This window comes from Culicoides brevitarsis, chromosome 3 (assembly GCF_036172545.1).
Source record: "Culicoides brevitarsis isolate CSIRO-B50_1 chromosome 3, AGI_CSIRO_Cbre_v1, whole genome shotgun sequence".
Taxonomy (NCBI): Eukaryota; Metazoa; Arthropoda; class Insecta; order Diptera; family Ceratopogonidae; genus Culicoides; species Culicoides brevitarsis.
In genome coordinates this window covers 21,688,108-21,699,713 of record NC_087087.1, presented here as the reverse complement: position 1 = coordinate 21,699,713, position 11,606 = coordinate 21,688,108, and the positions used below count along the sequence as shown (strand labels likewise).

At 26.1% G+C, this 11,606-nt stretch overlaps 1 protein-coding gene across 1 annotated transcript; it reads right to left on the bottom strand.

The window, feature by feature from the left end:
• Nucleotides 1-2,450: 2,450 nt before the first annotated feature.
• On the bottom strand, nt 2,451-11,268 carry LOC134834899 (short neuropeptide F). The gene is made up of 5 exons (XM_063849704.1): nt 10,985-11,268; nt 4,769-4,873; nt 4,469-4,704; nt 3,796-3,900; nt 2,451-3,226 (listed from the first exon to the last, which is right to left on the bottom strand). Exons 2-5 carry the CDS (start codon nt 4,863-4,865, stop codon nt 3,152-3,154), a joined length of 513 nt encoding a protein of 170 aa, XP_063705774.1. The 5' UTR covers nt 4,866-4,873; nt 10,985-11,268; the 3' UTR covers nt 2,451-3,151.
• Nucleotides 11,269-11,606: the final 338 nt, after the last annotated feature.

Sequence of the window (11,606 nt, the reverse complement as noted above, 5' to 3'; positions counted from 1 at the left end):
TTATAAAAATATTACATTTACTTTACTCCCAACATACGTTATAAATATAAAATGAAAAAATACATAAAGATGAAATAACTTTCAGATATTAGTAAATTTATTATTGTTGGAACACAGTCATTAGTGTTTCTCTTTTATTGTTTATAAATAAGCCATGTCATAAGATATATCAAAATACATATATGTAATTTAAGTTTTAAGATCTTTATATAGTCTTTTTTACGAACCAAGACTTCAAAATGCATTGAAGGGATATGCTAACTTTTTAAACGTATTCCATTTCTGTTCCATAACTATATCTTATAAAGCTAGAATCAATATTTATAAAAAATAAACTGGCAATAAATAGAAATTACATAAAAAAATATTGTATTTGATTTAATTTATGAAATAACTATATTTTCTTACGGTAAGTCAATAAGTTTCATTTCAGATAAATTATTTTTTTATGTATTTGTTTATATATGTATGCATTTAGCGAATTTCCTAAGTTTAAAAATCCTGCTAGCAGTTGTATCAATGGTAAATATTAGTTACAAAAGATGAAAAAACAGACTATGCTAACGACGCGTTAGAAAATATAATACAAACTTTTCTACATTCAATCTACACTGCTTCGATGTGATTCCGATTTTGTTGCGAGTTCTCATTTATTTCCGTAAGTTAAAAAAACTAAATATTCAACAAGTGTTATTGTCATCTTGCAGTTTGTTTGTGTAGCAATTTAATTACATTTCAACGGAAAAGTTCTTATATCCTCGAACAAATTAAAACATCATTGCTTTAAGCCACTAAACAGGATAAAAACTTTTTCCCAACCGTATTACTAGGTGTTAAATGCTATAAAATGTAAATAATATTATTGTAAAATAAATAAATAAGAGAAATAACAACAACGTTTTCTACATACCCGTTAAAAAACATTTGCATGGAAGAAAAAAACATATGTTGCATCCTAAGAAAATTCTTTATTAAACTAACTGTAATAGCGGTTTATAATGACAAAAGTTAACATAAAAGTATGCTATTTTACGGGCATCAAGTTAGAAACAAGCTTTAGCTTTTACGTAAAATTTTATTTTATTAATATATTGTGTTATATTAACATCTTATATTACACGTCATGATTGGAAAATTTACAATGCGTGTCATAAGGAAGAAAAACTCAGAAAAATGTCATTTCATGCAAATATTCGATATTAAGGTGTCACGCTGTTCATACATATATATTTTTTTTAACATAGCTTTCACCACTTTAGCACTTTATTCCTTATGAGGAACAATAAATGATAAATAATACAATGAAAAATTGATCGACATCTCTCCGCAACTCCTATAAAAGTACTGATTTTTTAAACATATTTATGTTGTTTTTTTTTTGTTAACGCCTTATGTATTCTTTTACAAGTCTATCGTCATAAAAGATTTATGTGATAAATAATATGAGCTAACGCATGATTATGTTAATTTTTATGGTATCACCCAAGTTTTTTTCGCAAATAAAAATATATCACGAATAAATTGCATTCAATTCATTTTTAAGGTTTTATTATGTACCTACATTCTTATTACCTATTTAATAAAAAAAATTGAGATGGTTGGAAAAATTAGCTTTCATTATAAAAAATATCGAAACAACAATGAAAAATATTAAGTAGGCGACTTTTTTTCAAAAAATAACATATTTCAAACGAAAATCTGAAAAGAGAATTATTTTAACTCAGTTGTCTAATTGAAAAGTTATCTTTATTTCAAGAAAGCTATACTAGAAAACACAAAAAAGACCCGTAGAACACCCGATAACGGACACACAAACGACATATCCAACATATACCACATTTTCTCACGGTAAAAATTGATATTTTTCTCTTCAGTCTCGTATAATTTTTTTTTTAATTATGATTCCCTTGATGAATTTCCATTGTACATTTGTTATAAATGACGAAACAGCGCTTTGCTATGTGATATTATAGAACGTGTTTACCATACAAATGAAAAAAAAAATAAATAAATAAAATTTTAGAGTGAAGTACATTTTGGGACAACGCGTGTTTGTTGCTTGTATATTCGTTATTCGTACAAAATGTGTATTATGCATCCCAGAGGAAGGTGTAAGGATAATAAGAGCTGCTCAAGTGGCTAGCAAATAAATACAAACGTAGCTCATATTTTTATGTAGTTAAATCACGTACAGGTGTCAACTGCTGGATAGTTACCACTTACAGTATTTGCACAAAAATAATATAAAGATCAGAAGACAAAACAGAACATAAAGAGGTTTGAAGTGAAACATACTTACATTATATTGTGAAGTGTGCGTGTTAATATCTCGCTGACATGTCACACATATGTTTTAATGTGTGCTGCAGTGAAACAACGAAATTGTACCAAAAATGGTACATACATTTGTATTTTTACTGTCCCTTTAAACTAAAAACTATAGATTTTATTTTCAATGATTTTTATTTATTGATGAATGTTATTTAAAATATTTTTTGTTAACATATTGAAACAATTGTTTCTTATCTATTTTCAAAGTATTCACTTGGTGATGTTCTTTTCGGATTGAAATGGATTGCATTCTCTCATATAGGGCTACTGACCATATTTTATATTAATAAATTACAAGTAGGGATGTAATTTTTTTCACAAATATTTGTTCCCTTCTTACATAGCGATTTACATAAAGAAATGTGTATGAAAAAAATTTAAAACTCGTCTTTTCTCCGCTAACATTACCTAAATGTTCATGTTATACAAATTTCGTTAAACCTGATTAATACTCATAATAAAAAAAAAAGGTTTAAAAAACTACGAGGTTTAAAAAAATTACCTAATCTGTTGTGGTTATACTACATAAAATTCATGTAACATAAATTACAAATAATGTGAAACCTAAAAACATATTTGGAGAGAATAAGCGAGTTTTATTTAAAATTTTTATTAAAATACAGGTATTTATTCTTTCAAGATATTTTCACAAAAGACACATTCTTTTTGTTTATATTTTCTTTGATGTTGCTTAAATAGCACTAGAATTTTTATATTTTTTTAGGAGTAATTTAAAAAGTGTTTAATGTATGCTTACAACCAAATACATGCATACAAAAATAAATATTTTGAGAAGTTATGTTCATGTAAGCTTTTTGGTTTAATTCTCCAACTGTTGAGTAGTTCCAACTCCTTTCTCAATCGAATCATCAATGATTTGTGCATTATTTTGTGCCTGAAATCAAAAGCATTTAGTGTCTTCAACAAAATCAATTCTTTATATTTTCTTTACAAAAGTAAATAAATTCCTGTAAAATGCATTAGCTGTGCTTTTTTCAAACCAAATCGAATGAAAGTAAATCTTAATTAAATAAGTATTTAATCGTGACGTTAATTTAAAATGAACAATTGGCTGCAAAATGCAATGTGATTCTTATCACCATTCATACCAAATAAATTAAATAAAGTTTTTCTTTCTTTTAACTTTTGTTTATTATTTTTCTTCCCCGAGTTCATTTTATTTATTTTCTCATTATTACTTTATTATTGTGTTTTTACTTCTTTTAACATTTTTTCCAATATAATACAAAGCACTAAGAATTAAGACTCTTAACAAAAATTGAAATAAACCTCTAAAATTGAGGAAATTTAAAATAAATATTTTAGAAGGAATAGGATGTATTTATTTTGTAAATTGTGAATTGATCAATCCGAATATGTATTATGTACACAATCCAGTTGTGCATAAAACTTTACGAAGAAAGATATTCATAAAAATATTTCAACAAAATTTGGATTACTTACATCATAGTTACTTTTCCCTAATAATGGATCTGACCGTCCAAATCTTAGTCTTACTGAGGGTGATCGCTGCGCAAGCCTTCTCAATGTATCTTGACTAAATGCATTCTGTATTCATAATTATAATAAAAACACAATGTTATTAAGGATATTGCAAAAACGTTTTCTTTTTCGCGTTTCATTTTTAAAATAAAAACCATGGGGGATATAGATATTTTTTAGTACTATTTCTTACAGAAAAATTATAAAATTGTTCAAATTTGATTTATACATATAAATAAATATATAAATTTGATATTGTTGTAAAATTAGTGTTTTGACTTGTATTTTCATATCCAAAAATTATTTTGAAAAAAAAAATTTATATTTTCAAATTTTTTGATCGTTGTTCTTTGTAAAAAATTAATTCTTGATTTTTGATTCGAAATGTTCAGAAATAACCTATAAAATAGTTTAAAATGTCAAAATTATCAAAAAAAAAACAACTAAAATATCGCTAAAAAGGCTAACAAAACTTATTTTTTTAGTCATTTAATTTGAAAAAGAATTTCAAAATCTATATAAAATTTCTATATTCCCCATGGTTATTTTTGATAAACATACAATAAAAAACGCGAAACAAGATAAGATTTTGGAACACCCTAATGAAAATCATGTTAAAAAAATAAATGTGTACCTCATTAAAGAAACTCATTTCTCGTTTTCCCCAGCGTAATCTGGCTGAAGGTGCTCTTTTATCAACCTCTTGTTCAATTTCGTGTAGCAATGGCATATCTGGATCACTTCGTCGTCCAAACCGAAGCCTTAACGATGGAGATCTAACAGCCTTCCGCTCCATTTGGTGCTCAGACAAGGGCACATGCCCCGTATATTCTCTTTGTAACAGATACTCATACAAATCATTTATTGAATCTAAATAATTATTTGAATTTATCATGTTCTAATAGTATTGTAAAATGTAAAAAACTAAACTTACTATCAAGATTATCTACAGGTGCCGAATGTACAGAAGCAATTATATTTATGCTGAATAAAACTGCAAAACCAATAGTAGTTACTTTGATCCAATTCATTTTTCGTTCTGTAAAAAAAGAGATTAAAAATGTAAACGATAAGAAAGTATTTTCATTCGCTTTTCCAATTCACCGGTTTAATGATTATTTAACTTCGGTGAAAAACGTATGTTTAAATATTGCGAGAATTGAAAGGAGTGCTAGGGTGGCCATTGGAATTTTCGCGTTACTTATTACCTCCATGGAGAAATTCTAATATTTTCCCTCCTACGTATACGACCATAAATTATATACCCGCAAATACTTATCTAAGTACTGTCCATAAGCTATTTGCTTTGAATTTAATCCCTTGATACAGTATTAAGTGTAACAAGTGAAGCTTAAATATTTTACTCACTATAAAGTGATATATTCAATGCATATCGGAATGAGTATTTTAATTAACTTTTTTAAATGAATGTGCGTGAGCAGTGGTGATTTATTGAAAACTGTACGTCAATTTTTATTCATATTAAATACTTTCAAATATGTATGAAACTATTATCTTTTTCATGAGGCTTAAACAGCTCATATTCAGCAGTTTTTTTTATTATCAAAGTTGTGTACTTTAGTAAGTGTGAAATAGTAATTATCATCAACACCTGCTACTACGGACTGCTACTATGGTATGCAAATTTAAAAATGACTGATTAATATAGCCTGATATACAGGAAGTAAACGAGATAGACATTGATTCAAATTGATTTTGCGTGACAAAAGCAGTGGCGGATTTATCTGTAGATTACAAGGGTACAAGCGCAGGCCACAAGTAATCTTGTGAATCAAAATTTCTATTTTTAAAAACATCCCATAGCTTTGTAATAACCGAATGTAAATTTTTAATTGTAAATTTGTCACTGGACAAAAAATGTCAATAATATTTATGTTTTCACTAATTGCATGAGAATGTTTTGAGTACATAGGTACGAAAAAAAGGAATTCGTGTTTGAATTTTTTACATCAAAAATGATTCGCAAAGACACTCTAATTTTATCAAAGACAGGAAGTAATATCCGATAGAGTATTTTCATTTAAAAGAAAATTCAATTAAAACAGAAATGTATTTTTTATGAAAAAAATATTTAAAGTATTTTAAAAATGCTTACATATAAATATGATTAACATTAACATCCACCCGTACGATATTTTTCTTTATTATAACTATTCAATTAATACCAGCATTTCATGTCATTTATTTAATTTAAAGATTAATCTGATCTTTATAAAAAGGTAAACTTTTTCGACGACAAGAATGTCAATGTGGTAAAGTACACAGGTAAGACGAAAGCCAAAAAAACTACCAAATTTTTACTCATTTTTTATGGAATCTCAATCAAAACTGTGAGAGAGTAGTTTCGTTTTACAATTCCTTACATTTAGTATCTTATCAACTTACATAAAACGTCATATTAAGGAGAGCTTGTTAAGGAGAAAAAGATGATGACATGACAAAAGAATAACTTTTGGATTTTTTTAATTAGATGTTGTGTTACGGAATTGTTAACAAGAAAAACTGTCTTCTTTGAAAAAAGTATACATTGTATTTGCATAGATTTTTTTTAATAATTTTTTATTTAATAAAGCTGAAACAAAAAATTGAAGATTTTTCTCAAATGTAATATTTAGCCAATATATCAGTGAAATTTTATAATTGAATCATTATATTTAACCTGAACTAATATTAATTTTGTTGTATATAAATATTATCTTTCCCATACTAAAGTAGTATGTATTACGATTAATTACCGAATGATCGGTTTTATAATTGAACATTAAATTACAGTATACTGCTGGACTAAGATCAAGGGTTAATTTATAAATTTCTATTTAGTTGTATATGCCTTTAACCTGTGAGAGTTGTATTATCTGTTTCATATATTTATAGTTTTAGTAGATTAATGTAGATTTTATATCATTTTTAATTTTTTCTCGTTTATTGAACGGATTGAGCAAAATGTTCGCCTTTCAAAAACGTCATCGACTTAAAAAATGTGTTTAATATTCGTAATGAAATTGTGCGGAAAATTATCTGCATGGAATTCTATTGATTGAATGAATTCATGCGAATATAGAGAAACTGTAGCGAACGAAATCAAGACGCCTGGTACCTTGTATATGAACTAGCATAACGAAGAAGTATATCGGTATCCTCATATTGCTATTGATAAAAAATAAAATAAATAAACATATGAGCATCCCTTTTCGGGTATCGATTCCACATGAAAACACATTTGCTTCTCCATACAAACTTATAAAGGACATTGGTGTAAAAACTGCAACGATTTTGTCAAAACATTTATCTCGTTATCAGTATTAAATTCGAAAAGCACCCATGAAAGATATAAACTTTTTCGTAAACTCTGCTTAAGGTAATACTTTTTGTAATATTTTTATTCTTTTATTTATATAAGCACACAAGGGTGATGGGAAAATTATCTCAAACTAATCAATATGCTAATAGACTGTAAATAATTGGAAAAGCATGTATTCAAGTACCGTATATCAAATAAATTTAACAAAGCTTGTCGTCAATCATGCAACTACTGTATGTCCTGCAGTGTTTGCCCAAAGCATTTAATCTTATTTCTCAAAAACTCTGGTTGATGAAATCCAAATTAAAGTCAAACAAATTTTTAGATGCACACCGTCATCATATCGAACGTAACAAAGAAAGATAAAAATGACAAAAAAAAGTCAGGAATATTCGATACTTTCGGTATATTCGGGTTGAATAATAATTATGACGTCATTGCTAAAAAAAAAATCAATGTTATAATGTATCTCTTGATAAGGAACATTTTTTTTAAAGTGAAGAATAAAAGATATACTTTGACAGACAGAAATATTTTTATATGTTTATAAATCAATTAAATTACTCGTGTTATATTTTTAATTTGAATAATTTTTAAGTTAATATCTGGAATTAAAAAAAACATCAGGTGCTTTTCTAAGAGGTTTAATAATAATAATACAATTGGTAATAATAAAAAAAAAAATAATGATGAACGTTAACCATTGTAATTGTATAGAGACTACGTTGTTAAAAATGTGTGTTTTATACACTTAATTGGACAACTTTTAGTTGCACGTGTACCTTTAAGAAAAAAATATGTTGTGATAAAAAATGTTACATCAAACTGTTTATGTAAATTCGCATCATTTTTTACATATTTACTTATGTATATCTCCAATTTATTCTATAATAGTGAAAAAAAAAGAAACAAGCAACGTAATGAGTAGTTTACGTCAGTTACAGATGCTTAACATGTCATTTCAAGCAAAATTAAAAAGAAATCAATTTCAGAAATTTTGTTGATATTTTTTCATTTGATTTTCAATTATTATTTTTTAGGCGAATAAATTTAAATATTTTACTTTATTTTGCTTATTTTACTTTATATAACAACAACAACAACAACAATAATTTTTTTAAAAACTTAATTTAGAAATTTCGTTTCGATTCAATTATTAATAAAAATATGTGGAATAAAATACTTCATTAAAACCACAATTCTTACTTTTCTCGTTTTCTTGAAATTACATGTTCTTTTGAGGTAAATGAGTACAACATATTATGGTGAGATTTTTACTTTATAACCCACACAACACATATGAGATCCCTAGAATAATATAAACAAATGATGAAACATATTTTCATAAAAACTCCTAACGTGTGGTTGGTGTCTTGTGTGCCTTTACTTGTTCGGATATATCTATTACCTGTATGTTAAGTTTGATTTATAGTAACTTATCCGTGCTCTTTATATCTCTTGTGGCATTTTTTTTTTTTTATCAAAAATGTGCGAAAAAAAATGCAATGTGAAAAAGTCAAATTTGATGATGCTTTGTTTTTTATAAGATATTCTTTTACTTTTTTATAGCCATAAAAACATACAAAAAAAATATATGTTTTTTAATTTACGAAACCTGATTTTTTTAGAACCTTTGTAGGTATTATTTTTATTTTATATTGAAACATGGTGAATTAAAAAGTTTTCAATGTGTTTGCACATGTACGAAAACAAAATACTTAGTCAAGCTCGTCGGTCATTTACTTTATATTTTTCCCGGCGGGATCGTCATCAGAATATTACAGTGTCATTCAAAAAATATTCAACTTTCTCAGTGTTTTTAAATTTAACTGCAACTTGTTGAATATGACTTGTTAGAAAAATATCTTATTTAATGCAACCTTTGCTTTTCAGAAAATATATAGCGAGAGGATAATCTGCCTGACATGAAAAAATGCCAAAGATGTCATATATTTGATATTTTTATGGAGGAGATTAGCAAAAAAAAGTGTGGTTAATGTTAAATTGTAATTATTTAATATTAATAGAAAACTTGTTAAAACATTTTTTGAATTTAAGCTTGAATTTAAGCAATAATAGTATATTTGGTTTTTCTTATCAAACTGTCCATTTTATAAATGTTATATAACTTTGATTTTTATGAGCTACTCAGACTTATATTTATAAAAAAAACTTGATACAAAACATTCAATAACTTTCAAGAGATTTATGTTTTTCTTTCTTTTATTCAAAGTTTATGAACTAAATTATGGTGTGACGTTCGTCTTTTGTGTAATATGTAGGTACTTTTATTTTTGAGCTTGATGAACCGTGATTAAGGATACTCATAAAAAATTATCAAAATTAAATAACACGTATAATTTAATTTACAAACTATATTCTTACACATGTAAGCGTCCAGCTTTCGAAAGAAATATTATTGGTTTTTGTCAGATGGTACAAGTTATTAACAATTAAATACATATAATAAAAGTTTTGGTTGTTATTTTTTGCTTTTGTGCCGGATAAACACCATATTTTTTTAAAATACTGTTTCAGTGTATGTACGTCTATAATATTTCACAAAAAATAAATGGTAAGAGTATAAAAATATGTTTGAAACAATTTTCAACGCAGGTACATACATAAGAAAATCATACCATAGAAAAAATGTCCTGATATTATGATAAAAGACAACTTTTAGTTTAACAATTTTTCTTAAATTTTAATTAAAACTTTTTCAATGGGCTATGAATGATTACGAATTTTTATTTTTCGCGTATTATCTGCAAATTTCAATGCGTTGGTTTTTTTCATGCAAATTGAAATTTTACAATTATTGTGCTTAAACTGAAGGTGTCGAAAAAAGTGGTCACAGACATTTCACATTTGAACATCTGGTTTTAATTTAAAAATATCGATTAATGAAATCAATTAAGAATCCAGATTTAATGTAAATTGTTGAAAAATTAACAAATTTTGCTAGGTCTACCAACATACAAATGAGTTATTTTCTAAGTAGAATTAAACTTTTTGTGATAACAACTATTTTTGATACGGAATATCTAGTAAATGCTCATTAAACAATGTGCAAAAAATCTTTTAATAGAGATACAATTAATATTGCAATATATTTAATTAAATAACCTATGTATTCAATTTGTATATTTTTTTATCTCTTACAGACCCACGTAAAATACTTCCACCTTCTGTATATTAAAGATTTGAATTACAGTGTTAACATTTTTTGTAGGTTAGTGAGCGTCCTGGGAGCTGTTAGTCACACAACAACATTTTATTAAAAGATTTTATGTGTTTAATCGTTGTACCTTTTAGGTGCGATGAAAACTCATTTTGCTTTCTTATTTAGTATCAGGATAAAATGATTAATGAATCATTATTAATTATATTTCGGGAGTCATTAAATGATGTTTATTTATTATTACACATGTAGCTCACATTCCTCATTAATTATTCATTGGTCATTGGGTGGTATGTAAATAATATTAAAAAAATGAAATTTAATATTTTTCAAATGATAATTTTTCAAAGGACACAATATATATTCCAACGGAACAATATGTTAATTTCTATCATTTATTTTCATAGGGTTCAAATGGATATCGTTTTATTGATTAAGAGTAAACACCACACAAATTATTTTTCCAACTTTTTGTTTTTATTTAAAATAAAATTAATATTTTTACACAAAAATAATAAGTGAAAAAATATTATCTTTTAAAGTCTTCGATCGGTTCATCGCTTGATTTATTAAGGTCACTATTATTTTATAGAGCTCTGTAAATGGTAACAATCTCGCGATACAAACAATACATATTCTAAATTTACCTGTTGAATGTAAAATATTCTCTTTGACTTTTCAACAAAATTTACTTAAAGGAGAAAACTTTATAGAAACTTGGATTGCCACTCAAAACACTTGAAATGAAAGGAAATCCGTCAAGAATTTTGAAGTTTAAAATTTTTCAAATTAAATTGACAAGTAAATTCTTTCTTTAGTTTGAAAATTGACACTGTACTAAAAAAAATTAATAGTATTTTTTAAAATCTTGATTCTTCTTTATGTTATATATATTTTTTTCTATATTATAAGTTTTTTTTTTGCACGTTATGACCTGTCCGCTCTTGATCAAGGATAAAAACGTTATGACAAATTTTAAAAGACACGCATTTATATATACTCGTCGGCAAATATAGGCACACACAGAAACACACATTATTGTACGGAAAAATGGAAAAAAGTTTTTCACAACGAGTTTTACCTTTCATTCAGGTTAGGCGTTTTTCTTTTAGGCATTTTAGTCAAAATGAAAATAAGAAAACCCTGAATTTTGATATAATGTACGTCAATCGCTAGAAAAATGTAGATTCTATTTATTTAGTTTGTAATTATAAATAATCAATCAGCCTTGCTAATTATCACGCATAATGAGTTGTCCGATTTATCATA